This window comes from Oncorhynchus tshawytscha, linkage group LG09, assembly GCF_018296145.1.
Source record: "Oncorhynchus tshawytscha isolate Ot180627B linkage group LG09, Otsh_v2.0, whole genome shotgun sequence".
Lineage (NCBI taxonomy): Eukaryota > Metazoa > Chordata > Actinopteri > Salmoniformes > Salmonidae > Oncorhynchus > Oncorhynchus tshawytscha.
This window is the reverse complement of record NC_056437.1, coordinates 5,721,713-5,740,292: the sequence shown is the minus strand read 5'-3', so window position 1 is coordinate 5,740,292 and position 18,580 is coordinate 5,721,713. Positions and strand designations below refer to the sequence as shown.

Sequence of the window (18,580 nt, the reverse complement as noted above, 5' to 3'; positions counted from 1 at the left end):
TTGACGTTCTATTTACATGTTACATTCCAAAGAGGTCAATTGGAATGACCAAAACAATGGAAATGCCATGGCAACGCCATTCAAGTTTTATCGTCACATGCACAGTAGAGTGAAAGGCCTTTGTTGTCCGCTCTAAACCTGACAGCAGTAACCAATAACAATGTATTACTAAAAATAACACACGGTAGAACAAAAACACATGACTGGGAATCGGAGTTGATTCGACATGACTGGGGTCGGAGTTGGTTTGACATGACTGGGGTCGGAGTTGGTTTGACATGACTGGGAATCGGAGTTGTTTCGATATGACTGGGAATCGGAGTTGGTTCGACATGACTGGGAATCGGAGTTGGTTTGACATGACTGGGAATCGGAGTTGGTTTGACATGACTGGGAATCGGAGTTGGTTTGACATGACTGGGAATCGGAGTTGTTTCGACATGACTGGGAATCGGAGTTGGTTCGACATGACTGGGAATCGGAGTTGGTTCGACATGACTGGGAATCGGAGTTGGTTCGACATGACTGGGAATCGGAGTTGGTTTGACATGACTGGGAATCGGAGTTGGTTTGACATGACTGGGAATCGGAGTTGGTTCGACATGACTGGGAATCGGAGTTGATTCGACATGACTGGGAATCGGAGTTGATTCGACATGACTGGGAATCGGAGTTGGTTTGACATGACTGGGAATCGGAGTTGGTTCGACATGACTGGGAATCGGAGTTGATTCGACATGACTGGGAATCGGAGTTGATTCGACATGACTGGGAATCGGAGTTGGTTTGACATGACTGGGAATCGGAGTTGAGTGATTGACATGACTGGGAATCGGAGTTGGTTTGACATGACTGGGAATCGGAGTTGGTCCAGCCATGACTGGGAATCGGAGTTGGTTCGACATGACTGGGAATCGGAGTTGGTTCGACATGACTGGGAATCGGAGTTGATTCGACATGACTGGGAATCGGAGTTGATTCGACATGACTGGGAATCGGAGTTGATTCGACATGACTGGGAATCGGAGTTGATTCGACATGACTGGGAATCGGAGTTGATTCGACATGACTGGGAATCGGAGTTGATTCGACATGACTGGGAATCGGAGTTGATTCGACATGACTGGGAATCGGAGTTGGTTTGACATGACTGGGAATCGGAGTTGAGTGATTAATGACTGGGAATCGGAGTTGGTTTGACATGACTGGGAATCGGAGTTGGTTTGACATGACTGGGAATCGGAGTTGGTTTGACATGACTGGGAATCGGAGTTGGTTCGACATGACTGGGAATCGGAGTTGGTTCCATGACTGGGAATCGGAGTTGATTCGACATGACTGGGAATCGGAGTTGGTTCGACATGACTGGGAATCGGAGTTGGTTGACATGACTGGGAATCGGAGTTGGTTCGACATGACTGGGAATCGGAGTTGGTTCCATGACTGGGAATCGGAGTTGGTTCCATGACTGGGAATCGGAGTTGGTTCGACATGACTGGGAATCGGAGTTGGTTCGACATGACTGGGAATCGGAGTTGGTTCGACATGACTGGGAATCGGAGTTGGTTCGACATGACTGGGAATCGGAGTTGGTTCGACATGACTGGGAATCGGAGTTGGTTCGACATGACTGGGAATCGGAGTTGGTTCGACATGACTGGGAATCGGAGTTGATTCGACATGACTGGGAATCGGAGTTGATTGACATGACTGGGAATCGGAGTTGATTCGACATGACTGGGAATCGGAGTTGATTCGACATGACTGGGAATCGGAGTTGGTTTGACATGACTGGGAATCGGAAATGACTGGGAATCGGAGTTGGTTCGACATGACTGGGAATCGGAGTTGATTCGACATGACTGGGAATCGGAGTTGATTCGACATGACTGGGAATCGGAGTTGATTCGACATGACTGGGAATCGGAGTTGATTCATGACTGGGAATCGGAGTTGATTCACATGACTGGGAATCGGAGTTGGTTTGACATGACTGGGAATCGGAGTTGGTTCGACATGACTGGGAATCGGAGTTGGTTCACATGACTGGGAATCGGAGTTGGTTCGACATGACTGGGAATCGGAGTTGGTTCGACATGACTGGGAATCGAAGTTGGTTCGACATGACTGGGAATCGGAGTTGGTTTGACATGACTGGGAATCGGAGTTGGTTCGACATGACTGGGAATCGGAGTTGGTTCGACATGACTGGGAATCGGAGTTGATTCGACATGACTGGGAATCGGAGTTGATTCGACATGACTGGGAATCGGAGTTGATTCGACATGACTGGGAATCGGAGTTGATTCGACATGACTGGGAATCGGAGTTGGTTTGACATGACTGGGAATCGGAGTTGGTTCGACATGACTGGGAATCGGAGTTGGTTCGACATGACTGGGAATCGGAGTTGATTCGACATGACTGGGAATCGGAGTTGATTCGACATGACTGGGAATCGGAGTTGATTCGACATGACTGGGAATCGGAGTTGATTCGACATGACTGGGAATCGGAGTTGATTCGACATGACTGGGAATCGGAGTTGATTGACATGACTGGGAATCGGAGTTGATTCGACATGACTGGGAATCACTGGGAATCGGAGTTGATTCGACATGACTGGGAATCGGAGTTGATTCGACATGACTGGGAATCACTGGGAATCGGAGTTGATTCGACATCACTGGGAATCGGAGTTGATTCGACATGACTGGGAATCGGAGTTGATTCGACATGACTGGGAATCGGAGTTGATTCGACATGACTGGGAATCGGAGTTGATTCGACATGACTGGGAATCGGAGTTGATTCGACATGGCTGGGAATCACTGGGAATCGGAGTTGATTCGACATGACTGGGAATCGGAGTTGATTCGACATGGCTGGGAATCACTGGGAATCGGAGTTGATTCGACATGACTGGGAATCGGAGTTGATTCGACATGGCTGGGAATCACTGGGAATCGGAGTTGATTCGACATGACTGGGAATCACTGGGAATCGGAGTTGATTCGACATGACTGGGAATCGGAGTTGATTCGACATGACTGGGAATCGGAGTTGATTCGACATGACTGGGAATCGGAGTTGATTCGACATGACTGTGTTTTCTCTGTTTCTGTATGGAAATATGTAGTGAACTCCAGGACAGTAGCTAAAGCAAGGAGCTGCAGCAGCACACAAGTAGACTCCAAATGCATGCTGGGCCGGCATGCCCTGAGCTCCTGAAGTGAGTGCTACTGGAGAGAAGACCGACCTCCAGCCTTTGGGAATCTCGCTCCAGTGAAATCTGGCACGTTCCGCTCCTCGCTCCGCTCACATACTCTGCTGAGAATACAGATATGCATCTGTTAGTTACAGATACTTAAAGAAGGGTAAGGACGTGGGATCAGACAACCAGTCTCTGACCACCATTTGCCTCATGCAGCGTGACACATCTCCTTCGCAGGCTCCTTTGATCAGGCTGTTGATTGTGGCCTGTGGAATGTTGTCCCGCTCATCTACAGTGGCTGTGCGAAGTTGCTGGATATTGGCGGGAACTGGAACACGCTGTCGTACATGTCGATCCAGAGTCTCTCCAACATGCTCAATGGGTGACATGTCTGGTGAGCATGCAGGCCAGAGAAGAACTGGGAAGGAAATGTTCAGCTTCCAGGAATTGTGTACCGATCCTTCCGACATGGGGTCGTGCATTATCATGCTGAAACACGAGTTGATGGTGGCAGATGAATGGCACAACAATGGGGCACTCTGTTCACAACGTTGACATCAGCAAACCACTCGCCCAAACGACGCCATACACGTAGTCTGCGGTTGTGAGGCCGGTTGGACGTACTGCCAAATTCTCTAAAATGACGTTGAAGGTGACTTATGGTAGAGAAATTAACATTGCATTCTCTGGCAACAGCTTTGGTGCACATTCCTATTGTGATGTCATTATGAGGTATTGTGATGTCATTATGGGGTATTGTGATGTCATTATGGGGTATTGTGATGTCATTATGGGGTACTGTGATGTCATTATGGGGTATTGTGATGGTATTGTGTGTAGATTGATGAGGGGGGGGGACTATTTAATACATTTTAGAATAAGGCTGTACTTTCCAAATGCACTGTAGTAAAACAACTGATCTAAAAAAAGAGAACTGATTTCCCTGAACAAAAAATACCTCTACCCCCTACAAGTGTTGTCCATGTACTATAAACCACATAAGAATTCGCACGAGACACGCTGTAACCTGCACATAGTTTACATAGGCTACTTGATGACCAGTGGACCTGCAGTCTTAAGCTATTGTAACCTACAATCACAGCTTCCAGCTGCCGACTGGCAGACATTTTAAATATTATATAGACATTCAAATCCTCCTGTTGCAGGATTATTTTCCCCCTGTGACGAAATGGGTCAAATTAAGATCCCATGTCTGTATAAGGGGTCTGAAGGGAAGTAAGGGAAGTATGGGAAGTAGGGAAGTATGGGAAGTAGGGAAGTATGGGAAGTAGGGAAGTATGGGAAGTAGGGAAGTATGGGGAGTAGGGAAGTATGGGAATTAGGGAAGTATGAGAAGTATGGGGAGTAGGGAAGTATGGGAAGTATGGGATGTAGTGAAGTATAGGAAGTAGTGAAGTATGGGAGGGATTCCTGGCTGTATTATCAGGAAGCTAAATCCGTCTCGTCTCTTCTTTCAGGTGCCTGAGAAGAGAGGGGAGAGTGGGGACCCAGAGCCTCAACTCGAGGGAGGGACCACCAGCAGTGACCCGATAGACTCTCCTCCCCCCAGCCAGACACAGGTCAGCGGGGAGGGACAGAGGGGTACAGGGGTGCTGGGGGTGGAACATCCCTTCATCAAGCTCAGTCAGGAAGAGTACGGAGAGCATCACTCCTCGATCATGTACTGCAGGTAGGACATCACCGCGACGACACATTGAACACCTGTTACAGTCTAGTGGAGTGGAACTCCTGATGAACATTATTGATCTACTACAGTAATCAGACATATTGATCGCCGGGATATACTGAGTAATCAGACATATTGATCGCTGGGATATACTGAGTAATCAGACATATTGATCGCCGGGATATACTGAGTAATCAGACATATTGATCGGCGGGATATACTGAGTAATCAGACATATTGATCGCCGGGATATACTGAGTAATCAGACATATTGATCGCCGGGATATACTGAGTAATCAGACATATTGATCGCCGGGATATACTGAGTAATCAGACATATTGATCGGCGGGATATACTGAGTAATCAGACATATTGATCGCCGGGATATACTGAGTAATCAGACATATTGATCACCGGGATATACTGAGTAATCAGACATATTGATCGCCGGGATATACTGAGTAATCAGACATATTGATCGCCGGGATATACTGAGTAATCAGACATATTGATCGCCGGGATATACTGAGTAATCAGACATTGATCGCCGGGATATACTGAGTAATCAGACATATTGATCGCCGGGATATACTGAGTAATCAGACATATTGATCACCGGGATATACTGAGTAATCAGACATATTGATCACCAGGATATACTGAGTAATCAGACATATTGATCACCGGGATATACTGAGTACACTTTCCAGTGTTAGATATCTGTTCTCCTTACTGAGCCAAACAGAGCTGTACTGTCCTGGTTACACATCCACCATAATAACAAATCTGTACTGCCCTGGTTACACATCCACCATAGTAACAGAGCTGTACTGCCCTGGTTACACATCCACCATAGTAACAAAGCTGTACTGCCCTGGCCATTGAACCATGCTGGAAAGGACAATGTGAAAATAAAATGTCCAAGTTGGAAGTAGTGTTGGAGGGCCAGTAGGAGGCACTCTTTCCTCTCGTTTTAAAATATATATATATCCTAATGCCCCAGGGCAGTGATTGGGGACATTGCCCTGTGTAGGGGTGCTGTCTTTCGGATGGGACGTTAAACGGGTGTCCTGACTCTCTGTGGTCACTAAAGATCCCATGGCACTTATCGTAAGAGTAGGGGTGTTAACCCCGGTGTCCTGGCTAAATTCTAAATCTGGCCCTCAAACCACCACGATCACCTAATCATCCCCAGCTTACAATTGGCTCATTCATCCCCCTCCTCTCCCCTGTAACTATTCCCCAGGTCTTTGTAGTAAATGAGAATGTGTCCTCAGTCAAATAAAAGACACAACACGGTACGGTTCAATGTTTTGAAAAGGGTGTTAATGAGGTCCAGCTCCGTTGTGTACGTTCACTGTGTCTCCTGTCTCCGGTCCCAGGGTGGACTGCTCAGGGAGGAGGGTAGCCAGTTTGGACGTGGACGGGGTAATCAAGGTGTGGTCCTTCAACCCCATCATGCAGACCAAGGCCACCATCATGTCCAAGTCCCCTCTGCTGTCCCTGGAGTGGGCCACCAAGCCCGACAGACTGGTATGACCTCTGACCTCAACTAGGCCTGGAATTTTGTGTTTATTTTTGTTTTTTTGGGGGGGCAAGGGCCATTTGGCCTTCAAGAGGTAGCCAATCATCTTTCCAGGGCACCAAGGGGCCTCTGCTAGGGTACCAAGTGTATCTGCTAGGACACCAAGGCCTTCTGCTAGGGCACCAAGGCCTTCTGCTAGGGCACCAAGGATATCTGCTAGGGCACCACGGCCCTCTGCTAGGGCACCAAGGGTACCTGCTAGGGCACCAAGGCCATCTGCTAGGGCACCAAGTCCATAACCCAAATAGCAAATTAAATTGATTTGAAAGCCAAAAACAGTAGCTATTCTGTTAAGAAAAATATAAGAAATATAAGAAATATAAGAAAAATATAAGTGTATGGTAAACGTCCATAAATAATGATCCTACATGTTGAAGTGTATAAGTTGAAGTGTCTCCTATGGTATTGGCTTACAGTTTGTGTATAGGCTCAACGCCAGTCATGTTTAACAAATATAATGTAGGATCATTAATATTACCGTCTGAAAGCTCGATTCTGTCATACTTGAAGCGCTGTTATTTGTTGTGAGCCGCAACATCACCACAACATCTCCATCTGAACGAAGGCAGTCAACATTTTGGAAACTATTTAACCATAAACGTAATTGTTGAAAAATCTGGGCGTAATTTTATTTATATATTTTTTTTTTTTGGGGGTAAAAATCTTACGGTGGTCCGAACACAGGAATATATTAAAAGAGGGATTCTTTTAAAAACATTTCCTCCTATGTCATTGAAAACAGCTCTCATGTTTTCAACTTTCTTTCGTTGTCCAGCAGCCAAAGACACAAGTCATAGTCATATTAACAACCTACGCGTTCTGGAACGTTCCTGCTTACAGCCTACTACTGCCTTGTCCTGCTTCGCTCGCCTCGTATAAATGTGTAGAAATAGCCTAATAGTTTATCAACATTTTAAAAGCTAAACGTTCTGATATTTTCCATCAGCCTCATTGCTTTTAGATGTTTTATTTTTAATGAGCGGTTGCCTTCATTTGTGATTTTATTGTCCGACACCTGTCCTACACCTGTCCCACCTGTCCAACACCTGTCCCACACCTGTGACACCTGTCCCACCCCTGCCTTACCTGTCCCAAACCTGTCTCAGAGTATTTTAGGAATATTTATTTCTCGCGCAGAACGATTTTGGTCCACCAGAATTACATTAATTTCCAATGATATTCCAATATATACTCTGAATCCTTTCTCCTTGTCTGCTTTCATATCAGAGTCGAGGTGCTTCAGTGTGCCCGTGAAACCACGATATATCAAGTATTCTCGGACATGTTCATCCGTCCTCTCGACAGCTGACCCCATCTTTCTCTCTCCCTGTCAGAGCAACATGACACACAACAGTGTGATCGGGTTAATACTATATAAAGCCACTTACTCCTCGATCACACAGACATTGCGTTTTGGTACACCAGAAGTACATCCCTTTCCTTGCAGCATTGCGTTGCAGAGACAGTTGCAGTGCGTTCCGTGTGGTGAGGACGTTGGGTTTATCTCACGTAATACGTCAAACTGTGTGCTGTAGTCTGCTTGACAGAAACGGTAGCAGAAGGTGAATGTTGAACTGTTGTTGTAAACATATCCAGATGACGCTGCGTACCGTTTTGCGCAACGACCCTGTCGGCGTGATCGAAGCGTAAGGACCCGTTGGGTTGTACCCCGATGTGTCTGTCTTCACTAGTAGCCGACTTGAGAAGGACCCGATCATGTGACAGGCATTGGCTAATAAGAATTGAGATATCTGAGAGAGTCATGTGAGTGGGAGGTTCGGAGCGTGGCGATTGGCAGCCGGAAGAAAGGAAGTATTAGAATTATGTTCAACCCAAGGGCACAACGGCCACTTTGGCCACAAGGCACAGATATTTTTAGGGGGCATTACGGCCACACAAGGGGGCTCTGACCTCTGACCTTAACACAGCTTCTCTAACCCTGTGCTGTCTCTGGAGTGGGACACCAAGCCTGACAGACGAGTATGACCTCTGACCTCAACACAGCACATCAGGGCTATGTTCATTAGGGTACATCCTAGGAAAAAAACTCAAATGTCTTCTTGGACAAGTCCCAGTTGTCCCTTCCTGTTTCAGTCTGTTTTACTTCTCATTGGGTGCCTGACGAACACAATCCGACCAGGTCTATGTTTACATGAGGTAGTTATGTCATCCTCAGTCCTCAGCACCCTGTTCTCTGACTGTTTGCAGGGTGAGGTGGGAAAGTGGAACCCCCCCCCATCAGTGATACGGTCTTTGGTCTTGCGTCCCTTTTCTTTATAGCTGTTGCTGGGCAGTGGTGTTGGTACGGTGAGGCTATACGACACTAATGCTAAGAAGAACCTGTATGAGATGACCATAGACGAGACTCATTCACGGTAAGCTAAGTGCCTCTTATCCAGAGTGATTTGACACAGCAGCCATGGTTGGAATAATGGATATCTGTAGCAGAAGTCTCCATGTCTCATCAGAGGGGTGGATTCCCAGACACAGATTAAGCCTAGTCCTGGGCAACAACAACAACAATTCTATGGAGATTCTCCATCTTAATCTGTCTGGTGTCTCCTGAAGAGGTTTATTAATGGAAGGCATTACTGTACTGACTGGTCTGTCTGGTGTCTCCTGAAGAGGTTTATTAATGGAAGGCATTACTGTACTGACTGATCTGTCTGGTGTCTCCTGTCCTGTTCCTGAAGAGGTTTATTAATGGAAGGCATTACTATACTGACTGATCTGTCTGGTGTCTCCTGTCCTGTTCCTGAAGAGGTTTATTAATGGAAGGCATTACTGTACTGACTGATCTGTCTGGTGTCTCCTGTCCTGTTCCTGAAGAGGTTTATTAATGGAAGGCATTACTGTACTGACTGATCTGTGGTGTCTCCTGTCCTGTTCCTGACGAGGTTTATTAATGGAAGGCATTACTGTACTGACTGATCTGTCTGGTGTCTCCTGTCCCTGCGTGGTGTTGTGTAGGATCCTGTCCCTGGCCTGCAGCCCCAGCGGGACATCCTTTGTGTGTTCTGCAGCAGCACACGCTGGGCCTGGGCGCTCTGGGAGTGTGACAGAGACAGTACCACGGCTCCCCAATCACCTCTCTGTCTCTGGACAGCTGCTGCTCTGGGACACCAAGACCGTCAAACAGCAGGTACTGCTGTAGGAAACACATCACCAAAACACGTGTACTATGTCACCCAAACACGTGTACTATGATGGTATTTTTCTCATTCTCCAGTGTGCAGTTATAGTTTAAAGTTGAAGGGGGCAACTTAATAGTATTTTTCTGAGATCAGGAATTTTATTTTGCTAAAACATTGTCGAAAATATTATTCGATTGTTAATATTATTTAATATTATGAAATATTATATTATAGATACAATTTATAGATATGTACTATATATTATCTAAATCTGTTACATGTATACTCTACCCGTCTGAAGTTAAAGCCCTGTAGCCTCGTTCCTGTCTTTCCCCTCACTGTACCATGTGATATCTCCATGTCCTATCCTATCGTCCTCAGCTTCAGTTCTCTCTGGAGCCTGGTCCAGTAGCCATCAACTGTACAGCCTTCAACCACAACGGAAACCTACTGGTAACTGGAGCTGCCGACGGAGTAATTAGACTGTTCGGTAAATTCCATTCATTTACTCGCACTCATTTTTGTTGACTTGTGCTCTTCATGGAGATTTGATTTCGAGGTGATAAGTAGATAGATGTGGGATGAATAGTCTCTTCATAATGCGCTATAACGCTTGACATACTGCAGGCACTAATAACTAGATCTCGGAGTTGACATAGCTGACTGCAATGAGGTCTCTGAGTGAAGAGGAGGCTGTGAATATAGAATTACTTGAATGAAACCTGACTTCAGTGGAGATTGCTGTTCTAATAGTTATATTTCTATGCGTGTTAACATGTGTCTCTATTTTCTCTCTGTCCTCCAGACATGCATTGCTATGGCTGTGCTATGAGCTGTTATAACATGTTCTTACCGCTCCTCCTCTTCAGACATCCAGCGTTATGACTGTACTATGAGCTGTTATAACATGTGTTTCTCTGTTTTCCAGACATCCAGCATTATGACTGTACTATGAGCTGTTATAACATGTCTCTCTATTTTCCAGACATGCAGCATTAAGACTGCGCTATGAGCTGTTATAACATGTGTTTCTCTATTTTCCAGACATGCAGGGTTATGACTGTGCTATGAGCTGTTATAACATGTGTTTCTCTATTTTCCAGACATGCAGCATTATGACTACGCTATGAGCTGTTATAACATGTGTTTCTCTATTTTCCAGACATGCAGCGTTATGACTGTGCTATGAGCTGGAGGGCCCACGATGGGGAGGTGTACAGTGTTGAGTTCAGCTATGATGAGAATACGGTGTTCAGTATCGGAGAGGACGGCAAGGTAACTGAATTCAGGTCGCAAGACAGTAGTAACATGCTACTAATACGGTAGTAACATGCTACTAACACGGTAGTAACAGGCTACTAACACGGTAGTAACAGGCTACTAACACGGTAGTAACAGGCTACTAACACGGTAGTAACAGGCTACTAACACGGTAGTAACAGGCTACTAACACGGTAGTAACAGGCTACTAACACGGTAGTAACAGGCTACTAACACGGTAGTAACGTGGTAGTAACATGCTACTAACACGGTAGTAACGTGGTAGTAACATGCTACTAGCACGGTAGTAACGTGGTAGTAACATGCTACTAACACGGTAGTAGCGCGGTAGTAACATGCTACTAACACGGTTATTTAAAAAAATATATATTTTACTTTTATTTAACGAGACAAGTCAGTTAAGAACAAATTCTTATTTACAATGACTGCCTACCCCAGGCCAAACCCGGACGACGCTGGGCCAATTTTGCACCGCCCTATGGGACTCCCGATCACAGGCAGTTGTGATACAACCTGAATTCGAACCAGGGTGTAACATGGTAGTGAGACAGTAGTAACATGGTAGTATACTGTAGTAACATGGTAGTATACTGTAGTAAAATGGTAGTGAGACTGTAGTAATATGGTAGTGAGACAGTAGTAACATGGTAGTGAGACTGTAGTAATATGGTAGTGAGACAGTAGTAACATGGTAGTGAGACTGTAGTAACATGGTAGTACCATGGTAGTGAGACAGAAGTAACATGGTAGTAGACTGTAGTAACATGGTAGTGAGACAGAAGTAACATGGTAGTGAGACAGAAGTAACATGGTAGTAGACTGTAGTAACATGGTAGTGAGACGGTAGTGAGACAGTAGTAACATGGTAGTAGACTGTAGTAACATGGTAGTGAGACAGTAGTAACATGGTAGTAGACTGTAGTAACATGGTAGTAGACTGTAGTAACATAGTAGTAATATGGTAGTAACATGGTGGTAACATGGTAGTAACATGGTGGTAACATGGTAGTAATATGGTAGTAGACTGTAGTAATATGGTAATAGACTGTAGTAACTTGGTAGTAATATGGTAGTAGACTGTATTAACATGGTAGTAACATGGTAGTAATATGGTAGTAGACTGTAGTAACATGGTGGTAACATGGTAGTAGACTGTAGTAACATAGTAGTAATATGGTAGTAAACTGTAGTAACATGGTAGTAACATGGTAGTAACATGGTGGTAACATGGTAGTAATATGGTAGTAGACTGTATTAACATGGTAGTAACATGGTAGTAATATGGTAGTAGACTGTAGTAACATGGTGGTAACATGGTAGTAGACTGTAGTAACATGGTAGTAACCTGGTTTTGTCACACTAGTAATAAAGTCGTAACATAATAGTATCTGATTATAAGTGGCTCTGAATAAGTGTCTGCTAAATGACCATCCTGTCAATGTTACAATCACTTACTGACGTGTCAGCCTGAAACAGTAGTATAATAGTAACACAGACAGAAGGGCTGGAAAACCTAGTCAGTGGTACAACCGAATGTAATATAATAGTAACATAGACAGAAGGGCTGGGAAACCTAGTCAGTGGTCAGTCAGTTACGTCTGTATTTAACCCATAACCCCCCGCTCTGTATCAGTAACATAGTAGTCGGGTGGTAACCCCTGTAATTACGTCTGTATTTAACCCATAACCCCCTGCTCTGTATCAGTAACATAGTAGTCAGGTGGTAACCCCTGTAATTACGTCTGTTCCAGTTTATCCAGTGGAACATTCACCGATGTGGAGTGAAGCAGTCTGAGAACTCCCTGCCCCAGGATGCCACGGGACCCTTTGTCCTGTCTGGCTACAGTGGGTACAAGCAGGTCCAGGTGCCACGCGGACGGCTGTTCGCCTTCGACTCCGAGGGACAACATGTCCTCACTTGCTCCAACAACGGAGGGCTCATCTACAGGGTAAGGCTGCTTCCAGGTTGTTTTTCTATGAACCGTTTTCCTAGTTTTAATGTGTCCCAAATGACACCATTTTCCCTATATAGTGCACTACTTTTGACCAAATCAAATGTTATTTGTCACATACACATGGTTAGCAGATGTTAGTGCGAGTGTAGCGAAATGCTTGTGCTTCTAGTTCCGACAATTCAGTAATAACCAACAAGTAATCTAGCTAACAATTCCAAAACTACTACCTTATAAACACAAGTGTAAGGGGATAAGGAATATGTACATAAAGATATATGAATGAGTGATGGTACAGAGCAGCATAGGCAAGATACAGTAGATGGTATTGAGTGCAGTATATACATATGAGATGAGTATGTAAACAAAGTGGCATAGTTAAAGTGGCTAGTGATACATGTATTACATAAGGATGCAGTAGATGATATAGAGTACAGTATATACGTATGCATATGAGATGAATAATGTAGGGTATGTAACATTATATTAGGTAGCATTGTTTAAAGTGGCTAGTGATATATTTTACATCATTTCCCATCAATTCCCATTATTAAAGTGGCTGGAGTTGAGTCAGTGTGTTGGCAGCAGCCACTCAATGTTAGTGGTGGCTGTTTAACAGTCTGATGGCCTTGAGATAGAAGCTGTTTTTCAGTCTCTCGGTCCCAGCTTTGATGCACCTGTACTGACCTCGCCTTCTGGATGATAGCGGGGTGAACAGGCAGTGGCTCGGGTGGTTGTTGTCCTTGATGATCTTTATGGCCTTCCTGTGACATCGGGTGGTGTAGGTGTCCTGGAGGGCAGGTAGTTTGCCCCCGGTGATGCGTTGTGCAGACCTCACTACCCTCTGGAGAGCCTTACGGTTGTGGGCGGAGCAGTTGCCGTACCAGGCGGTGATACAGCCCGCCAGGATGCTCTCGATTGTGCATCTGTAGAAGTTTGTGAGTGCTTTTGGTGACAAGCCGAATTTCTTCAGCCTCCTGAGGTTGAAGAGGTGCTACTGCGCCTTCTTCACGATGCTGTCTGTGTGGGTGGACCAATTCAGTTTGTCTGTGATGTGTACGCCGAGGAACTTAAAACTTACTACCCTCTCCACTACTGTTCCATCGATGTGGATAGGGGGGTGTTCCCTCTGCTGTTTCCTGAAGTCCACAATCATCTCCTTAGTTTTGTTGACGTTGAGTGTGAGGTTATTTTCCTGACACCACACTCCGAGGGCCCTCACCTCCTCCCTGTAGGCCGTCTCGTCGTTGTTTGTAATCAAGCCTACCACTGTTGTGTCGTCTGCAAACTTGATGATTGAGTTAGAGGCCTGCGTGGCCACGCAGTCGTGGGTGAACAGGGGGTACAGGAGAGGGCTCAGAACGCACCCTTGTGGGGACCCAGTGTTGAGGATCAGCGGGGTGGAGATGTTGTACCTACCCTCACCACCTGGGGGCGGCCCGTCAGGAAGTCCAGTACCCAGTTGCACAGGGCGGGGTCAAGACCCAGGGTCTCGAGCTTGATGACGAGCTTGGAGGGCACTAGGGTGTTAAATGCCGAGCTGTAGTCGATGAACAGCATTCTCACATAGGTATTCCTCTTGTCCAGATGGGTTAGGGCAGTGTGCAGTGTGGTTGAGATTGCATCGTCTGTGGACCTATTTGGGCGGTAAGCAAATTGGAGTGGGTCTAGGGTGTCAGGTAGGGTGGAGGTGATATGGTCCTTGACTAGTCTCTCAAAGCACTTCATGATGACGGATGTGAGTGCTACGGGGCGGTAGTCGTTTAGCTCAGTTACCTTAGCTTTCTTGGGAACAGGAACAATGGTGGCCCTCTTGAAGCATGTGGGAACAACAGACTGGGATAGGGATTGATTGAATATGTCCGTAAACACACCAGCCAGCTGGTCTGCACATGCTCTGAGGACTCTGCTGGGGATGCCGTCTGGGCCTGCAGCCCTGCGAGGGTTAACACGTTTAAATGTTTTCCTCACGTCGGCTGCAGTGAAGGAGAGTCCGCATGTTTTGGTTGCAGGCCGTGTCAGTGGCACTGTATTGTCCACAAAGCGGGCAAAAAAAGTTATTTAGTCTGCCTGGGAGCAAGACATCCTGGTCCGTGACGGGGCTGGTTTTCTTTTTGTAATCCGTGATTGACTGTAGACCCTGCCACATACCTCTTGTGTCTGAGCCGTTGAATTGAGATTCTACTTTGTCTCTGTACTGACGCTTAGCTTGTTTGATAGCCTTGCGGAGGGAATAGCTGCACTGTTTGTATTCAGTCATGTTACCAGACACCTTGCCCTGATTAAAAGCAGTGGTTCGCGCTTTCAGTTTCACGTGAATGCTGCCATCAATCCACGGTTTCTGGTTTGGGAATGTTTTAATCGTTGCTATGGGAACGACATCTTCAACGCACGTTCTAATGAACTCGCTCACCGAATCAGCGTATTCGTCAATGTTGTTGTCTGACGCAATACGAAACATATCCCAGTCCATGTGATGGAAGCAGTCTTGGAGTGTGGAGTCAGCTTGGTCGGACCAGCGTTGGACAGACCTCAGCGTGGGAGCTTCTTGTTTTAGTTTCTGTCTGTAGGCAGGGATCAACAAAATGGAGTCGTGGTCAGCTTTTCCGAAAGGAGGGCGGGGCAGGGCCTTATATGCGTCGCGGAAGTTAGAATAGCAGTGATCCAAGGTTTTTCCAGCCCTGGTTGCGCAATCGATATGCTGATAAAATTTAGCGAGTCTTGTTTTCAGATTAGCCTTCAGCTACAATGAATGCAGCCTCCGGATATATGGATTCCAGTTTGCAAAGAGTCAAATAAGGTTCCTTCAGAGCCATCGATGTGTCTGCTTGGGGGGGATGTGTCTGACCAGGGCCCATAGGTGTAGTAGCGTACTATGTAAGGAATAGGGTGTCATTAAGGTAAGGCTGTTTTAGAGCAGTGGCTCTCAAACCTCCCCAGATGTTTCACAATGTTGTGTTGTAGCCCGGCTTTACTCATGTTAAAGCCTCAGTGCTAACAGTGGACTTCCTGCTAGGGCACACTGCCTCAGTGCTAACAATGGACTTCCTGCTTGGGCAAACCGCCTCAGTGCTAACAGTGGACTTCCTGCTTGGGCAAACCGCCTCAGTGCTAACAGTGGACTTCCTGCTTGGGCAAACCGCCTCAGTGCTAACAGTGGACTTCCTGCTAGGGCACACTGCCTCAGTGCTAACAGTGGACTTCCTGCTTGGGCAAACCGCCTCAGTGCTAACAGTGGACTTCCTGCTTGGGCAAACCGCCTCAGTGCTAACAGTGGAACAGTGGACTTCCTGCTTGGGCAAACCGCCTCAGTGCTAACAGTGGACTTCCTGCTTGGGCACACTGCCTCAGTGCTAACAATGGACTTCCTGCTTGGGCAAACCACCTCAGTGCTAACAGTGGACTTCCTGCTTGGGAAAACCGACTTCCTTCAGTGCTAACAGTGGACTTCCTGCTTGGGCAAACCGCCTCAGTGCTAACAGTGGACTTCCTGCTTGGGCACACGGCCTCAGTGCTAACAGTGGACTTCCTGCTTGGGCAAACCGCCTCAGTGCTAACAGTGGACTTCCTGCTTGGGCACACGGCCTCAGTGCTAACAGTGACTTCCTGCTTGGGCAAACCGCCTCAGTGCTAATAGTGGAGTTCCTGCTTGGGCACACGGCCTCAGTGCTAACAGTGGACTTCCTGCTTGGGCAAACCGCCTCAGTGCTAATAGTGGAGTTCCTGCTTGGGCACACCGCCTCAGTGCTAACAGTGTAAGTCAGGTTCTTGGGCACATAATTACTGCATACAATAGCTGTGGGATCAGCAGAGGCATTCAGGGCAGTTAGAGGGACATAAATTAGATTACTTACATTGTGTCTTCCAGCGCCCCTGGGATAATGTACATTTGCTGAAGCATTATGGCAACTCAGCGACACAATGGTAGGGATTAACTGAGCTGGGCTTGGGTCATTGATAAGTCATTGTCTCAACTCAGCCTTATAATGCTGTGAAAGGATCCAGGAAGCCAAGTGATTTGGGTGGATCCCATCCTCCTTATAAAACAACCTTTGTTTCCAGAAGGTATCAAAATGGTCACTAAATGTTCCATCCACAGAGCTGCAATAGTCTGGTAGCCAGTTATGGAGGGATAACAGTCTGCTGAACTGTTCAATACCACGATTCAGGGAGGGCAGAGGGACAGATATTATGGGGTGTTTATTGGTGTCAAGCAGAGACCCAATCAGTTGTTTAAAATCCATCTTCAGCTGTTCTCTGCCTCCCTTCATAATGTCATTGAATCACACATGAACTATGATCGACTACATTTCCTGATGTAGGTTTATAATGTTTGGGAGCAGCTTATTGATGTCCTGTACTCGGGCTCCTGTGTAGCACAACGTTTTTGCTCCAGGGACTGAGGCATTTCTCACCATTGAACGGCCGGGGAAAGAGAAGTCCGCCCATTCCTGCCCCTCACACCTTTCATGGGCCCATGAGATGCAGGATAGCATAGGCCGGCAGCGCCCTGTCAGGTCCAGACCTCCCACAGCAGGCAGAGCCCCGTCAGATCCAGACCTCCCACAGCAGGCAGAGCCCCGTCAGATCCAGACCTCCCACAGTACGCAGAGCCCCGTCAGATCCAGACCTCCCACAACAGGCAGACCTCCCATAACAGGCAGAGCCCCCAGGTCCAGACCTCCCACAGCAGGCAGATCCAGACCTCCCACAGCAGGCAGAGCCCCGTCAGGTCCAGACCTCCCACAGCAGGCAGAGGTCCAGACCTCCCCCAGGCAGGTCCAGACCTCCCACAGCAGGCAGAGCCCCGTCAGATCCAGACCTCCCACAGCAGGCAGAGCCCCGTCAGGTCCAGACCTCCCACAGCAGGCAGAGCCCTGTCAGGTCCAGAGAGAGGGAAAGGAGCCGAACTCGACGACGAAGCCGCTGCTGGAGTCAGCTCAGCAGTGAAGGCGCAGGTAGATCCCAAGCTAACAGGCGAGCCAAAAACAAGCAAATATCGGTGCAGTACAACTCATCATCGTCACAGATTGGCTATTTGCAGCAGATGACCACACCAGGGTTCCTATCAGCTAACAACAAGAACGAGAGGCTCCAGTGGGCATCACCAACACTGGACCATTGAGGAGAGGAAAAACATGGCCTGGTCCGACAAATCCCAGTTCCTGTTGCGTCATGCTGATGGCAGAGTCAGGATTTGGCATCCATGGCCTCATCCTGACTGGTGTCAACAGTACAGGCTGATGGCGGTGGTGTGATGGTGTGGGGAATGTTTTCCTTGCATGCATTAGGTCCCTTGATACCAATTGAGCAACGTTTCCATTCTCCAAAGAATGCAAGCTGTTCTGGAGGCAAATGTGGGGTCCGACCTGGTACTAGATTGGGTGTACCTAATAAATATTTCTACGATGAGTTTGGAATAATACTGTGAAATTGTTTTTTAAAATTACGATAATGCTCTTTTAGTGTAAGGACTGTTTGAAAAGAGTTTTGGTCCTCGCAAATTTCATGCTTGAGAAATGTATCTTTGCTACGAAGCATTTTAATTAACAGTAAGGTACTTAATTGTTACCTAGAAATGATTTGATATTGAGATTTTTAAAAACAGCTAGGTGAGATTTTTTATTTTTTTTACTTGAGATGTTATTCCTTAACATCCAATGACCTTATATGTTATGTTTATAGGGAGACTGGCACTGACAGCCAAAACGGGCATCAAAACGTCA

At 46.6% G+C, this 18,580-nt stretch overlaps 1 protein-coding gene and 1 long non-coding RNA gene across 2 annotated transcripts in view; one reads left to right on the top strand and one right to left on the bottom strand.

Moving 5' to 3' along the window:
• Window positions 1-18,580, top strand: part of wdr91 (WD repeat domain 91) — a 33,514-nt gene that overhangs the window by 13,079 nt on the left and 1,855 nt on the right. The window contains 7 exon segments of the mRNA XM_042326407.1: window positions 4,693-4,904; window positions 6,285-6,435; window positions 8,768-8,862; window positions 9,458-9,629; window positions 10,003-10,111; window positions 10,784-10,896; window positions 12,654-12,851. Of these exon segments, the coding sequence (XP_042182341.1) occupies window positions 4,693-4,904; window positions 6,285-6,435; window positions 8,768-8,862; window positions 9,458-9,629; window positions 10,003-10,111; window positions 10,784-10,896; window positions 12,654-12,851 (1,050 nt within the window).
• On the bottom strand, window positions 17,285-17,759 carry LOC121847135. Its single transcript, XR_006084001.1, has 3 exons — window positions 17,642-17,759; window positions 17,560-17,594; window positions 17,285-17,484 (listed from the first exon to the last, which is right to left on the bottom strand). It is a non-coding gene; the product is annotated as an uncharacterized LOC121847135 (long non-coding RNA).